Genomic DNA, 17,673 nt, shown 5'->3' on the forward strand with positions numbered 1-17,673 from the left:
ACAGTTTTAGGTGTCAGAGATCCACTTAGACATGCATTTCTGAATTACATTTGTTTCAGAATTATGTAGTCCAAAAAATCTGATGACAGCACAACACCTGTTTTATTTGTTTTCTTTAGTGTAGACATAACCGGCCTTCTAATAGAAGATGAGTTGATACACTTGTATTTTCTGAATTGGAACATACTGAGTTTTAGACTAACCTCTACAGTGAAGTTCATAAAAATTAGAAAACAATGTTACTGGTATGGGAATATAACCATATGGAAGGAATAAAACAAATCAAGGAGAAAAGTAAGCCTCCTAAGCCAGCACCATCATCACATAGGAGAATCCAGGTAAATATCTCAATTTAGACAATCTTTCAATTAAGAAATTTACACAAACACATTCAAATTCCAGGCCTGTAATAGGTACTGTAAGTAAATGAAGTGCAGCAAAGTGACAGAAAAGCTAGTAAGACCACATGGAAGCTGCTAAATCCACCCTGCAGAAAAGCTACTGTGTATCTGGACATACAATAAAAAAGGTTACTATAAAAATAACAGTGTCACTGATGTCTGTACAATTAAGGGTAGAGAGCCTTCTTTATCTGGAAGCCAAGGTGGTAAGGCCAAGTCTTTAGTCTTTAGTCTTTCAGTGGTAAGTCTAAGTCTTTGAAGTAGCAAGGACGAAACCATCACATGTGAAACATCCCAAAGGGACCAATTGGTGCCTGCAACCAAGAAACGGAGCCATATAGTACAGTGTTACTAAGGCTCTATGTCAGGTGGAAAGCTACACAGACACATAGAAGGTATATCTGTATTATTTAATTCAAAAAGTGCTTTCAGTTTGGGAAACAACCTAATTATTATTGCCAACAGTAGTTTTTAAAAACACAATAGCAATGTTCTGTCCTTTCACAGCCCTGAATTTACAATACACAATACACAGAGTCGAATGGCACTTTCTTTGAGTATCATCAACACAGGGTCTATATATACAGTAGTTACTAAAGCTATTAAAATGTTTAGCTTCAAACTACAGCTAAAGATAAAAGATCTACATGTATTAAATTATCATATTATTATTTGGTTAAAAAAATAACTGTTAATTCTCTCTTGTAATTGTAATACATAATTAAATATTAATTGGTAATTTGCAGCCTGTGATCAAAAGCTCTGCTGAAATATCATTTCCTGGAAAATAATAATTCCTGCTGAGAGAGGAGGAGTGACAACAGCTACAGGTTTGCGGGCATTCAAGGCTTCCTTCTTTAAAACACACATTAACTGAGCCATGTCAGCAACAAATGGAAAACAGGGCTCAAATATCAATAAAAATGTCTTCCTGGTCTTGGATCGTGAACTGGCTCTCTTACCCAATTCCTAACTTAATTATCAGACAATCAAAACAACTGGCCAGCTTTTAAACAGAGACTAAATTAACCACTCAGAGTTGAATTAGTGAAGTCTTCTAATCAGGAGATCTTATTGAATTTATGGAAGAAAAACAGTAGGTACTGAAAGTTCAGATCTTAATTCTGTACGAATGTATGAAGTTACACAGCATAAAATAAAACTTGTGATTTCTAAATCCTGAAAAAAGTCACAATGTTAAGAACTGATTTTTAAAAATCATTATTTTACACTTTTTCATGTTTATTATACCACTATCACAGTCTTATCAATATCAAATTATTTACAAGAACTATTCATAACTATTCTTTAGCTATTTGACTTTATTTGTGCAAAAGGTCTGCATGACAAGTCATACCACAGTTTATTCTGCTAAAGGATTGTGACTGGACAAAGGGTTAATATTAATATCTATAAACAACATACTATTTTTATCAGCTGAAATATTAACTAGTGATTGTAAAACCTGGTGAATGTTATTACCAGTGTTTTACATTGTGGTATTTCCAGTCACTGCTCAAATTGGGAGGTCTCTGTGCACAGTAAAAACATATGTGCTTTACTGATGCACGGCTGCAACAGATTCTGATCAGGTTCACAGATTTAAAGATATGCATAAGTAAGAAACAAAAAGAGAGCAAGAACAGGAAAAGACTAGCACTTAGCCCAGGTCCCAAAGCACAGGTCTCAATACTGCTGTAGTGTCAGGAGACAACTGAAAAGGTTTCTGCCACTAGATCAAGACCTCAGACATACAGCCATTTAAATATTTAGTGTGGAGGTTATTTAAAGCTTAATACATCTGAAGGAAGTAAAATGGCAGGCAATTAATGGCCTTTACTCAGGCAAACAGGGGAATGCATGCAATTGCGACATTCTCCACTATGTGTAGAAGAATGACACTTTGTGAACAACCAATTAAGGTTCAGGCTTCTTATTGAAACGAAGAAATGTAGGGAATTACCCTGAAAGTCCCTAGAGCTTGGCTTCCACGAGCACATTTCTGTTTAAGAAATGTAAGCATGTGATTTGATTCAGTGTTCGATGTCAGAACTTAATTTCTATCTAACACAGTTTACTCCTTAAGCTAGGTATTTTTTATTTAAGGTAATATGTGTCAAAATAACTTACGAATACAGCATACAATTACAGAAAAGCTTTCAGGAGTTCAAGATCACAACACAGAGTATAATATACAGTACTAGCATTACTAACAACAGTGGTTAACTGGTTACTAAGAACACAATTTCAACTTATGGATAAAAATCGATATGCGAGTCTAAGGGGAACTTAGTCATCTCATTATTTTAGCATTTTAATCTTGCAGTTAATCTTTTCTACAGTTGGCTTATGTTTAAAAAGGGGAATGGGGGGACTGAGTGCTTTAACATAAGTACTTTTTTCTCCATCATAAAAAACATCTGATTCGGTTAGAAAATAAAAAATAAAATTCTGCTTTTTTCATCTTACAAAACATCAAAGGCCATTCCTAGTACACTGGATGGGCTGACAAAAATCTTTGAATGTTATTTTGAATCTACATGGCTATCACTGCATTGCTGTTTAATATCCTACTGTGAGACTAGACTATAAACTTTAAAATAAGCCACTTATCTTCAGAAAATACACGGCTGCTTAGCTATGCTCCAGCACCCTATCAGGATACAGCAGATTCTTCACTATTAAAACTACATTTCAAAAACTCACAACACCATCTGTCTATTGTTTTTACTCTTTTATATGGCAACCAAAATCTGCAATTAAATTAAACGTAACAAGTTCTTACTATCGGTTGGTTGACTTACTATGTGAGCTGTTAGTTTTTGCTGAGCTTATTCCTTGTAACCTGCGTTATTCTCAGCAGGTGGCTCTGACTAAGACTATTTGTCGTGCTAACTACTCTAGCAGATACCACATCTCAACAGACATCCTGTCAGGAAGTGTACTGGGGAAGCAAATTAACACGGCACACTCCTTCGCAAATCCTTGATGAACTAAGCAACAGTTCATCCAGCAAAACTCATGGCACATTCCACCTAAACAACGTCCTTTCATCAGAAGCATCTCTCAAAAGCTATTTTAGCTTGGTATTATTAAATTACCTGAACAATGAAGTACTGGAAATCAGGAAATAACCAAGCCTGCCATGAAGGTCAAAAAACCATCAAAGGCTGTTTTACCTTATTCACCATAAAAAATGTGACAGGATGATTATTTGTTCCAGTTACGGAAATAATTAGTTCAATTTGATGTGAGATTGGAATTGAACAGGTCTGAGTCTAGGTGGCTATAACAAAGAATTCAACAAAAATATTCAAGGATATTTTTTTGTTTCTTTTTTCCCCTGCTATGGTTAAAAATCATTGATCAAATTAAATGATCAATGATTGATCAAACTAAAAATCATCAATTGGTTTTTAGGCTTGGCTGTTCAGCAACTAGTCCCGTACCACTTACATGCTGAGTGAAGGTGCGTTCTCTACAAGGTGTTCAGTCTGAACGCATCCAGCAGATCACACAGTCATCATACTCAACCTATGCTCCTAGTGAGCTCCTTTGCTGTATGAACAACATACATAAAAGCACCATTACAGCACACTTAAAAAAATAGGAAATTATATATTACAAATATACAAATCCCCAAAGTCCCTCGGAGGAATACAAGAGCTTGAAGATCTTCTCTAGTTGATAACATTTGAAGATTCCTATGAAAATTACATACTGCAAGTTAGCTAAAATGGAGAAAAAAAACTCAATTACATTAATAATGACAGAAGTCAAAGTCAAGATCATGCCTCTGGCTACACTGAATATTTTATATAGAAGGACTGGAAAATAAGTGAATAGGGGTTTGTTTTTGCATTTTCATTCTACATGAATGGGATTGTGTCCCATGTGACAAGAAATTAACCCCATTAACCCGCTTAAAATAGTTACAGTGACGCAACTGTCCTTAACGAGGCATGATGTTTAACAATGTAGAAAATGTGGATGTGCAAGGATAATTGTTACCTACAGTAGACTGCTGTGTAATGTTCAAGCCCTCTTCCCAACACGCATCAGATTTATGGCCCAATTTTTTTAAAATCTGTTTATATCTGGCACAATATCCCGAAGTTAGTTTCCGTCTTTAAAAAAAGTCGAGAGACCATCCAGACATTTTTCCCAGGATACAACAAATAAATTATACTTGGCAAAAACGTGTTCCTATGAGTGAAATATCTCCCATCCTTAACTTCTGAAAAACGTTTTTTGTTTTCGTTAAGGGACTGAGAGGTAGTATTTTCTAAAGTGTTTCAAAGACAGAAAGCTCTTCACTTATAAATGCCCGAAGTCATGATACAAGGGTAACTCATACTATTTCAAAAGCAGACAGAAAACTGGTCTTGTTCTACTTACAAAAAAGCTTTTTAAAACCACAAAGAAAGAAATTTAGAAGAAAGCAATCTGATCGGAAAACCTTTTTTTTTTATTTATCCACCCAATTCCGAATCATTCTGTTTTCTGTCAAAAGCTCCCATACTTCCATTGGGAAAAGAAAGACCCACATATACACTCCTCCAACATGCACACCTGCCTGAGGCCTCCATCCTTTTGACAGGTAAAAACTTCAAAGTCACTGACAGGAGAGTTAGCCCTAACTGGAGGACCAATATACCTGCCGCTGATGTCACTGCAAGCCTGTAGGTTCCCAGCAAGTCACAGGAGTAACAGGTGTCTCTCCCCCGGCGACATTTTGTTCACTGCTTGCTGCATTTGGGGGAATCCCATACAAAGTCAGCTAATGACCTGGAATAGGCTGGAACTAATGCCATCTAGGCTGTAGAGTTTAGTCTGCAAACCAACACAGCAAATTTGCTGATTGAGACTCTAGGAAGCCCTTGGATTCTTCTCTGCACCTTTCTTCTTTTTCAAAAGCTCTCAACCTTAAAATGTAGCTGTGCACATATAATGGCTGCATACACAAAACAGACAAATAACTCAGATTAAAGATGTTGAAAACAACAATTGATAGCTGTGCAAGGAAACTATAACAGAGTAGAGATGCACAGTCCTAATCATTAGGCCTCGGTAATTTCCTATGTGAAACCTTAGCCTGTGTAACAAAAAACTGATCATGTTCACAAGCAGGGATTGTTTGTAAATCTGTAACTATGGACTAACACAGTAATTTAATCCACAAACCAAGCCTGGTTTTTGTCACCAAATACTTCGGTCTTTGTACAGCTCAAATGCTTTGCTTTGCTGTCCTCAAAAACAAGTATCATGATATCCAGCCAACAAAGAGAAAAGCAGCCTGAATGCACACAAGGTGATGACAACATCGGAGTGCAGAATTGTTCAGCTGATTATAGAATGCTGGCCGGGGATAAAAATACCAACACCATTACAAGCAAGCTGAAAGAGCATTTTCCAACACACCGCAGTAGTCTGCCAGAACAGAGTTATCAAAATGAGTGGTTCTGTGTAAGGTACAGACCTCTGCTAAGCAAGGTACTGGGGTTGTGGTATTGGTTCAATGTCAGGATCGTGTGCACTTACGGTACAATGTTACAGCATTTGCCACAGGGTAACAATGTGTAACAGATTGGGACTGTAGTATTTTCACAATCCTCCCAAGTGAAAATTCAATGAACAAGAAGGAGTGAATGAACTCTAGCCAATTAGAATCACTGCCAATTGGCATGAACATATCATACTGGTAACATTACTCGGGTATTTTGGATAGTTTAGCTTAAATGCACAAATACCGTTTAAAAACTGGGCCGTTTGCAAGAAAATATGGTAGGAACTGTAGAAATGAGGCACTGTAATCCCCATATACGACATCTAGCAAGACAAAAGGTTACTACAGTTTTTTCTACAGCGTTGACTTGCTCTGTGCTCTATAAAATACACTCCTGTAGCTTATAACCATCTTGCAGCAGATGAAAAACAAAGCCTGGGTGAATGAAAGCCAGCAATTCCCATGAGCCTCAGTGACAAAATGAAACTTCTATAAGATATTGTTCGAGGTATTTGTGAACGAATTATTAGAGAAGTAAATGCCATATCCCAACACAACCACTATTGTGCATATCGGACGAAAAATAACAACAAAAACCGTGCTGATGACACATGCATAAAATCAGTTTATTTTGTGTCACAAAAGCATCTGATGTGAGACATCCTAAGGTTTTAAATCTTTTATATTTCTTAATTTTACATTTTAATCTTATGGTTTTAAACAGAGGACATATTTTATTATCATATTTTTTACTTCAATAAAATCTGGTTTATCTTCATTTCATTAAGAGAATATAAAAGCGCCAAGTTATTTCAGACATGCATGTGAGCAACTGAACTTTCCTTTTAAATTTGCATTACAATATACAATCTAACATTATTGTATGTAATGTTTAAATAAAAGATCTAAAAGTAAATTCTAAACCAACTACTGAAATTTAAAAGAAATAAATAATATCTAGTATCTCTGCTTTAAAGCTGTTTCTATTTAGTTAACTTTATGGTGATAGCTGCATAGCAGGGAATAATTACACATTTTGCTGTAGCAGTGAATCTTTTCTTAATCACTACTACCAGTACAATATCAAATGGACCAAGGTGTTAAGCACAGCTGTAAATGTTTGCTTTCTCAGTATTCATCAAGCCATGTTAAATTAATTGCAGACAGTGCTTTCAAAGGCAAAGATATGATTACTGCATGCTGTGGGAGTCGTAAATCAATTCAACTGACTTTCTGTATCTGCACCTCACAGAATCCTCTGAAGAGCACAGATAAACATCCCTGTTTAATATGAAAGCAGATCTTAACATACAACATTGGAAATAGAAATGGAAACAAAGGAAAAAAGTATATAATGCAAAGTACCTATTAGATATTGATAGCTTTTGTGTAAAATAAATGCTATATGATAAAGTATCATACGGATATGCCAAAAAATTACTGACTGGGATGTGGTCCGTCAGGAAGTGCCTCAGTGGTGAAGGTAAACTCTATGTCATTTAAAAAGGAATTCTCTTATGACTAAAAAAGCATAGATGTCAAAGTTTTGTGTAACGAAGGCTACTCCTATCAACAGATTGTTGCTCATCTTCACATCGTTCCATTTCACTATAATGTTGTATTTGGTAATATGTCATTTTTACACAAAAAGCTATTAATCTTTAGTGAATAGTTTGAATTGAATGCCCACTTTATTCAGCTTGCATAGCTGTTTAGGATACTTTGTATGACATAGAACTAGAAGGCTTGATCATGGGACATCAGTGTTAACAAAACTGAAAGTTTAAATGAACAGGTCACCTAGAATTACCTGTGTTCATTAAGTTCATCATCAAGACCAGTGTGTAATAACCTCACCATTCTTATAATGTGGTTATTCATTCATGGTACTAAAATAATCCAACAAAAACTCAAATTATCATGGATGGATCGGACTAACAGACACACACTCAAGCACAAGACTGTTAAGTTCTCAAAGCAAGGGTCAACATATATTATCATAACAGTATTCCCAAGACACAGGAAAGCAGATTTGATCAACACTGACATGTTTAACTTGGAGCAGTTTATTACAGACAGCTTAAAAAAATAGTGACAGGCACTCCATAAAAGCATGCTTTGCCCGTCTGTTTCACGGACTGACAATAAAAAGAACAATGGAAAGATCAAGATGGAATTGTAACTGTGCTCACCTTTTCAGGTCCTGTCAGAAAGACTTTCTCATCTGTTCTGTCTTTCACAAGTTAATGCAACCTAAGTAAATTATTTTTCCAAAGCAGCAAGGGTAACCCATTTTCCCCTACGGTGTTATGCTATGAGAGCTACTTTGGTTCACAACCAGATAAAAGAAATGGATGAATTCAGTTCTTGATGCGCAGTGAATAGAAAGCCTATGACAGGGCAAACATAGGCCACTTTATCTGGGGGAATCTCCTTAGAAGCTTCCAGATTCAAGATTGCGACAAAGGTCTTGTTGGTATTTGTCCCTAGGCTGCCAGCCAGTCAAAAAAATCAAGGCATTTCACAAGTCCTTTTCAGATAACCAGCTTGGTTCCACTGCCTAGAGCTCTTTTTGTTTTCACAAGAGTGAATTTTAAGGAGAGCATCTACTACAGCCATTTTATGCCTTTTGTTTTCATTTTCTAACATAATTTCGAATCTTTCCCTTTACATTTAGATTAAAGACTGCGCATACTTACACAAAGAATAAAGATTAAAAAACTGAAGCCCGGAAAGAAAGAAAAACTACAAGAGAAAAAAATGCAGTTTGTAGTTGACCTCCCATTTGCTTTTTGCAAACCCTTAATAACCTCAGGCTTAAGCTTGTTTCCAAAACTCAGTACAACCCTCTTTCATCTTAAATTAAATATTTTCTAACAGCTAGCATTAAGATCAAGCATAATGTGGCTCTTCAGAAATGCTTGCTTCTGTGTATATGGACGTATACAACTATCATGGAAGCCTTTATTATTTTTTAATTATGATAAATTGATGTAGCTATAAAAAAAGAGACATACCCTAAATAAAATCAATATTTTATGCTCACATGGTCTAAAGTATTACAATATAATGTAATTCTATAGGTCTTCGGAGCCTGGGTTCACAGTATTACAGTGATTAAAGAGCAAACTTCACTGCTAGCGGCTAAGCAACACAACTGTAATTTAAAGTTTTAATTATGACAGTGTATATATATATATTACTTGAATCAGATGCAAAAGATGCATCATGTCATCTTAATAAAACTGGCATATATATTTAACCCATCGAAGTTTATTACAGGGGTAAGAAGTTAAGTGTTAGGAAGTGTCAGGAAGACTCAGTGTAACGAACAGTTCTTTCCGGACCCTATGCGGACGACACAATCCGACGAAGTGGGGGAACACTGGGGAAAAGTCATGCAGGAAAACGGGGCTGAAGACAGGGGGGCGTGTCCAAGGTGCGCTGGTGCACGGGGGAGGTGTGGCCGAGGCGAACAATCCAAGAATAATCCATAGAGAATCCAAAACACGAAGGTAAGTCCAAAACCAGGAGATCCATCAGAACTCGAAATAAAAACCACGAAGGCCGGGTCGGAACCGGCGGACGGGGACAAGGAACAGGGGTTAAAACCTTAACGGGACCAGGCGCTTCCTGGTCCCGGACTCGCACGATATGGAAATCAGATGCAGAGCCCGGAAGAGCGTCAGCGCCTGGCTTATAAGGTGGGCAGGGAATAGGGCGCAGGTGCATGGAATGAAGTCTTTAGTGAAAGGGCTGGAGCACCCTTAAGGAGGGGGGACTATAGTCGTGACACTCAGATTAACAGATTTGAGAGTCTGGGAACACAGGTGGCATGTGTGAAGGTCACAGATTACATATCCCGGGTTCGATTCTGGGTTGGGGCAACGTCTTTGTGGATTTTGCATGATTTTCCTGTGTTTTTACAGGGGATCTCAGAATTTGCTTCTATGAGGAGCAGGAGTTTTGCTTCTATGAGGACCTTTCTTCATTCGTCTGCCTGTTTGCAGTACTCCTGCTACAATATTAACCCTGGTGTGGCTTGTCACACACGATCAGAATGAAAACCCCACTGATCAACATGAACAATTTGTTGTCATCAAGAATATACAGATACATACTGTATTACTCATCAGACAATGAAAACTGGAAAGATTTTTTAAACTACCAAAAGAAACTGTTAGTTGAATTTCATCTTAGTTGTTATCATGTTTTGGCTCTAATATCTAAACGGAGGAGGTTGCGGACAATATAATCATCCATAATTACTGATTTAGGTTCATCAAAGAGGCACCTGCTCATTAGGCCAATAATTCAGCCAGTAAGTTTCTCTCTTCCTAGCAGGGCTGTATCCAGGTATATCATTACTTAATTCATCTTGATCAAGTCAAATTAAATAATTTAAAAGGCTAGATTAAGAAAATTCCACTGACAAAGCAGAGTGCTAAGGTGTCCATCTGCTGTCATAGAGGTTTCATCTCAAAGGGATTGAAGAAGCAGTCTCACTGAACAAATTTCTCTCTTGTGAAAACAAACACAATGCACAAAAGAATCAGTTATTGGAGGCTCAAGTGAATATAACTTTTTTATAGTAACAGGTATTTATTTAAGATTCATTTCTATTTTATTCTGCATAGAAATCCAGAGATAATACTGAATACTTATGAGAAGCTATGACCCTGGTGCCTGCATACATTTGGTCTGTTTTGCAGGGGGGAACAACTCTACATACTAAAGCAGGAGCCTCTGGCTATACACTGAACTTACTTGTACCATATGTAATAGTTACATACAAGAGAGGTGTTGAAGCACATGGCAACTGGTATAACTATAAACCTCACACTGAAGTGGTCTAAGCTTCTCTGCTATATTGCATGGGGTTTTGAGACTTGTTGACAACAAAACCCTGCTGGAACTTATCAGAAGATTGTTTAAGCGCTGTGGCTAGGTGCCAGGCATCAAGGACACCCTGGATAACAATGAACCCCGACAGATAGTGGGTAGGAATCATCACAAGATTTGTAACCAGCACCATGGCAACATAAACTCTATAGCTGTAGGAAAGAGCATGAAGAGTAATTCCCCCTGGTTGTTACTGCAGTTGTTGCAAATATTAAGAGGCAAAAAAGAGGCAAAAAAACCAAAAGACCTTTGCAGGGGACTGATTAGAAAGGGAATAAAAGTGGCTTCTTCATAACACAAGTGTTAAGAAGAGATCCTCTTTCCATTATTTACCAGCTGTCTCACACATTAAAAATGATATTCCAGTGATAGCAAAAGCATCCTGCCAAAAAATCACTTTGAATTTCTTGTAAATAAATGCTCGTCTTGTTCTGTTTGATAAATTAAAATTAATAAAAAATGTTAACATAATGCTATCATCACAGTATTAGGTGTCTCCCATAAATAAAACTCTTTGGACCCAATGGCAAAAAACACAGAGCAAAGCAAATATCTATACAATATATTATTATGGGAAGGAATATTACTTCTCATTGTTTTGCAGTCATATAGTCAAGTTCAGCTGCAATGGACAGAGGTCAGACTCAATATTTACATACAAATGAAGTGGAATTAGGAGTCTTTTTATTTAGACAATTCTCATTTTCAGAATTGTGAAACAATGAGAGCTAATTCATATCCATTCCCATAATATGTAGCAGCATCTTGTTCGTAAAGAAAAACACCACAATCATGAAAGGCATTCTTTATAAGACAGATATGCAGTTTCTTTTTTTAGAATGCATAATCCCTATAAATTCGTAAGTAAAGTCATAATGTGTGACTGAAAGATTTGTCTGATAAATTGTAGGTCAAAACACTGCATTTCACAGGAAACGTGAGGCTATACTTTTTAAGAAAAAGAAACATGATAAAATAAATACCTTCCTCATATACAATATCTTTTAAGTCTTTGTTGTCTGTTGGCCACAAAAATGTATGTCATGTTTTTTTGTGAGCCGCAAACCTGACAAGACAAGTTTTGCACCTTTTATGGGCTATATCTGACTACAGACACTATTGATAAAAAGAGATAAGTTGTTTAACAGGTCACCCATGTTTTTTTCTGGTGTAGAACTCTAACATATTTTTTAAAGAAAAGCAGGAAGTAGTTCATAAGCAAAACACATTCAACTGTCCAAAACCTTGAACTCCCATAGAGAGATTAATACTGTCAATTCCAGATAAATATCTGAACAAAGCCTACTGAGAGTCCAGATTCAAATTTAGCAGATCACCTTATTTCATACATCAGACTTCATCCTTTAAAATCTGCAACTCACTTATACAAACTCATTTCTTTCACCTTGGAGGATGCCAGTATCAGAATGGTGTCTTACTCATTAGCCAAGCTGACCTTACAACTTCTTTAATGCTTTCTTTATTTCTGAAGTTTGCATGGCACTGAGGTTTTAAATTAAGCACCTGGGAGGCATGCGATGTCTAGATTTTTTTGTGTATGAGTAATTCATTTTTCATCCTGCATTAAATTCAAAAGGCACACAATGGCAAATGTCCCCATTTCACTTTATTTCAAATTCCAATTTACCACTAATAAACTTAACAATAAAGAAAACAGATTGGGTCGTCTTGCAGAGGTTCAAGACATCCACCTATACATTATTTAAAGTGAACAGTTTCTAATATATTTATAGTCTAAGATGGCCTTGGGACAAAATGTGACAGAACATTTACTTTGACAAGATTTTCCACCTTGTTTTACTAGTGTGTGAAGCCTTCGGTCTAACCTTTGTCCATCAAATATAAAAAATACATAAATAAGATCACTTTATTGGCCATATACAATTTCTTGTATTAGGAATTTATCTTTTTCACATGCCCCACCTTGCTCTCCATGAGACACACAAGACAGGGAGAAAAGCTTGGGGTCAAAGCGCAGGGTCAGCCATTTATACGGCGCCCCTGGAGCAGATGGGGTTAAGGGCCTTGCTCAGGGGCCCAAAGAGTAGGATTCCTCTGCCAGCAACGGGATACAAACCGGCAACCTTCCAGCCACAGGCACAGATCCTTAGACACTAAGCCACCGCACCATGAATGTAGTCTGGTATGTGAACAAATGATTGTAAGAGATACAAATCAGAAAAGGCCATTTGGCTCACCTAAGTATTTTGGTTGCTATTAATCCAGGTCTTTCCCCTTGAATTTCTTAGAAATTGGTGTAACATGGTGACATTTTCATGACATCAAGAAAGAGGAGAATTGTCTGGAACAACATGGCTCCTTCAAGACTCCTTCAACTCATTGAGTAAAAAGTGCTTCCTGCTCTCAGTTTTAAATGCACGTTCCCATAGTTTCCATTTGTGTTCTCTGGTTCTTGTTTCACTGTTAATTTTGAAAGTCAGTTCTCACACCATTAAAAGAAGGATATTAATGGCCTCCAGCATGTTCATCTGTGTATGTCAAGTTTGTTACAACGACACCTGTATAGAACATTGCTCCCCCTTCCATATAAAATCACACATTTATGAGGTATCCAATTACCTTGGCTTGTGTCTAGTTATTTGTTCTCCTCAGATTACATCCTCGGACAAAGTATATCTGCTAGTAGCTATGAATATATATGAGGTCTTGTTTTCCTTCCTATCTGAAGTTCATATACTCCTCTCTCAAGGCATTCCACCTTTTGTATCTTATCTGGCTATACATTATCATAATTATTGAAAATATTACAATTCCCAGCCTGCCTCAGAAATATAAAGCTCAAAGCAATATTAACCCTAAAGAGGACACCAATCCTTTAGACAACATGCACACACACAAACTACTTTAAGGACACCAACTGAACCAGGCAACAATTCTTCAGAAGATTGGAAGAAACCCAGAAGTGCCCAGCGAAAAACCAAACCTCACACAAAAGGTACATCAGTCCACAAACAAACACATGACCCAAACAGCTATAAGGCTGTGGTATTAACTGCCTTGCTACTGTGATACCCCAGAGAAAATATCTGTATCATCTATTGACCTGTTTAGTTAGGTATAGACAACATGATACTGCTCCCTCACTGACCAAGAGCAGGAAATCTACAGAACAATGAGCTCACACTAAAGGGTCATCTGACAACTGCTTCTAAGAGTAATTCTTTTTTTCCCCTTTAATTTAATCTCACCATGCTTGGCACCACTGTTGTGGATCAATAGGAAAAACAAATTCCATGCCCCCAGAAGACAAAACAGAGAATCTTATAAAGCAGGTGTGGTACCTAACCAACACAATAAGACAAACCAGATCTGAGAATGAAAACAGTCTTTTTTAAGAACATTTTGTACAGCAGTAGTAGAAACACATGATTTATTTCTCCAAAACAGATACAATGTAAGAATATTGGGGAAGACTTCCCTCAATAATTAAAAAAAAACACATCTATAACTGCAATTAACAATTTAAAAAAATAAATTCAGTTTGACGCAAAGTAGTAGCTAGAAACTCTACTAGCACTTTCTAATATTTTAGAGGTTCTTGGAAATGCAGCTACTGTACCTTTGATTTCCATTGAGCCATTATCCATTAATTTATTAACAGGTAGTGCCACCTCCTTTACCTTGCTTAATACAAATTAAAAATGATCAAATTACCATGCATCATTCTGTACTTATAAAATAGATATCATATTAAACACTTAATGTTAGCTATTCAGACTTTTTCTAGAGTGTCCTTTAATGTATAAACATATAGATATGAACTATAAATAGGTTATTTCCTTTCTGGTATTGTCTCGCAATACCAGAAGGTGAAAGAGTGAAATGCCATTTATATCAATAGCACAGAACTAGGAAGAATACACATACAAATAGTTACATGTACAGTACAGGGAAAAGAAAAAATGCAGATTACACAACAGCAAAACGCAGATTATGTATATTTCTCCGACGGTTTCTTAATCCCTCTAGGGAATATGGCAGGGTTGTGGCTGGAGACAATGAAAAATGGGGTATCCCTTCAAACGGCAGTCGCTAAGTATAAATGCTATTTCACTGATTTGCAGAGTTCATTCTTAATCCTATTGTCTGAACTATGTAAATAACCGATATTCAATACTGTTCTTACTCTGGCCGTATCCCCTACTTAAGAAAATTTGAGATGGCTATAGGAATCAATCCAATCCACCTTGGCGCAATACAATCTGTCGGTTCAACTCCGTCCCTGAGAAGAAAAGCAGATTTCCATCTTCCCACTAACAGCCACCTGGATCTAACAGTATGGCAAACTACGTGGGGTGATGCATAATACGTTCTTGTTTAACAGGATTCACACTATTAAGAATCGGCGTTATCATCGTCAGTTTTTCATTTCCGATTATATGTAAGCTTTTGTTTGAAGTTACTTAAATAAAGAAACAGTGACAAACTTTAAAAATGTACTTAAGCAATTAAAAAAATGTAATGAGTTTCTAGTCTACTGTTGTTATCATAATTAGCTGTCACATTGTGCAAATCAAAAGTTGTATTTTCTCTGAAGCACCGAATAGCTACATTTTACATGAAAACGGTTCACTAGTACGTTAGAGTCCCCACCGCCCACTTTAGGGCGCCTCATTAAACTAATAGCAAGTGGCGAAGTGTTTCTATAAAACGTTTATTAGTAAAACCATCAGTGTTGCCTTGTTCATTGTTTTAATTCGTCTAGGAAGAATCATTCAAGTACAACATCTCATTTAGAACAGTCAGGCAACAGCTTGCCTGTTTTTTTTATTATTTGGTGTTGATGAATTGGTCTAATACCTTGCTTTACTAAAACTCAAACTTTACCCCCACGTCCCTTAACATAATAATTAGTATACAGCTAATAGAAAACGAATACGTGAAACCCACCGCGTGCTGTCAGGTTACAGGTTAATAGAAACACGAGCAGAGAAACTCGGGAAAACAAGCTTGATGTACTTTAGAATAACCAAATATACAAACTTTCAGCGAACATGTAAGAGACAAGACCTAACCCGTTACATCGTGAGATGAGAAGAATGGTCTTTATAATAACACCTACATGCGTGTTGATACAGTTAGGGTTTTGTCCCGTGAAAACAGCTCTAATGTTTTTCAGTGTGTTGTAAATCCTGAGTTTGCCACTTCCAACTGTGCGATCTAATTTACATTAAGACAATAATACGAACACGCCGTTGTCATCTGCACTCGAAAACAACACATTGGATACATTAAATGGTTGTTTAAAGAGATACGTCATGATGGATAAAAAGCTATTGAAAACTCCACAAAGGACACACACCTGCATTCGCTGGAAACTGAATTTCATTAGTCTTATTTAAAAACAGACGTGACTGACAGGTATACTTCAGGTCTTAGTTCTAAAAAAGCCTGGCTGTATTCATATTTAAAAGTCCTTGATTCACCCACCCAGCACTTACACACTCCTACTCAAAGCTCTCCAATTAAAAAAACAAATGAGAAAAAATTAGAGGCCCTGTATATAGCTGGTATACAGTGCAATATTAAAAAAACACCGTCCAAGTTAGTACCTTAGCGAATGCTGACCGACCTATGCTGCGAATCTTACTACTTCAAAATCTAAGGTATAGTAGGTATTAAATTCACAGCTCATTCAAGATCTCAAAGGGGCATGAGTCTAAGTAGCATTTTTACCCTTACTTATTTCAAACCAATACAACACGAGGCTTTCTGCACGGAGACTCCTATATACCTGATCCGTAAAGCAATGTGCAGCAGAACACAAGAGAAAGTATCCAGCGCTGCTTATTTGCTTCATCCTCAGATGTGATGCGTAAAACACACACAAAAAAATGATCAGGCTACACTATACAGACAGCTCAGCGAAATGAAAGCTTTGCAAACGCTGGAGAAAAAAAAAATCACATATCTTGCATTCTAGCAGAGGACAAACTTAAACCTTCCAGTGTCTGAAGACATTACCTTTTGGATTACTGAATGCGGTGTACCAAGAAAGCGAGATGAAGCCGCATAGACCGAACAAGATGACAGTTAGGAAGGTGCCATTTCGGAGCCTCATCTCCGGATCACCGGGATCATGTCCGAACCGAAAACGGGGTGGTGGTTGCTGTGTTCGGTTTCGTTTCACCAGAAGAGGGAGAATTCCTCGGAAACAGGAGCAGGGATAAGGGGTTATAATTCCGAGGAGATCATGCACATTCACAGGCACCGAGAGCGGAGCCTGACTCGGGGTGGGGAGTAGAGAAAAGGGGGAAGGGTTTGCTACATGGGTTTAGAGTGAGGAGCTCCTTAAAGAGAACGAGTCATGTATAATATTCCGCGCGTTTAGATGTTAGCCAACAGTTCAGGACTCATTTCAATCTGGCGCTCATATTTTACAGTTCGACACTGACTCGGTTTACAGATGCTATTCCAATTATTTTCTGAGCGCATGCGAATGCTATGTATCCAAGTGTATATCTAATACAAATGTCAAAAGCGTAATTTTCTTTTCTAAACGTGGAAATAACACCGCCAAAACATGCGTTTCAAATGTAAACAAAGGTCCGCAGTAGTTTTTAGGTATTTGCAATATTTACAATAAGAGAATTAACAGTTGCAATAACACTGACATTGTTGGGAAAAGAGGTGCACAGAAAATGTATATATTTTTTTAGCTCCAGTTAACACATTTATACTCACAAAATACCCTTTAAATAGTTTGTAAATGCTATGCTTTTAAGCAGTCTGTCGAAAAACTGTAGAATGCAATTTTTTTATATTGCACTCTAGCATTGGAGAACACTTTTAGATTGTTTTAAATGTTGCATAATTTGTACG

The 17,673-nt window shown here is 37.0% G+C and overlaps 1 protein-coding gene across 2 annotated transcripts in view; it reads right to left on the reverse strand.

The window, feature by feature from the left end:
• The window catches only part of mgat4b (alpha-1,3-mannosyl-glycoprotein 4-beta-N-acetylglucosaminyltransferase B), a 112,115-nt gene extending 95,034 nt beyond the window's left edge, over positions 1–17,081 (reverse strand). For both annotated transcript variants that reach the window (XM_088604524.1, XM_088604523.1), the window contains exon 1: positions 16,816–17,081. In XM_088604524.1, the coding sequence (XP_088460650.1) occupies positions 16,816–16,912 (97 nt within the window). In that variant the 5' untranslated portion in view covers positions 16,913–17,081. The remainder of the gene's footprint in view (positions 1–16,815) is intronic.
• Positions 17,082–17,673: the final 592 nt, after the last annotated feature.

The sequence above is a fragment of the Lepisosteus platostomus genome, chromosome 13 (genome assembly GCF_059453375.1).
Source record: "Lepisosteus platostomus isolate fLepPlt1 chromosome 13, fLepPlt1.hap1, whole genome shotgun sequence".
In the NCBI taxonomy this organism is placed as follows: Eukaryota; Metazoa; Chordata; class Actinopteri; order Semionotiformes; family Lepisosteidae; genus Lepisosteus; species Lepisosteus platostomus.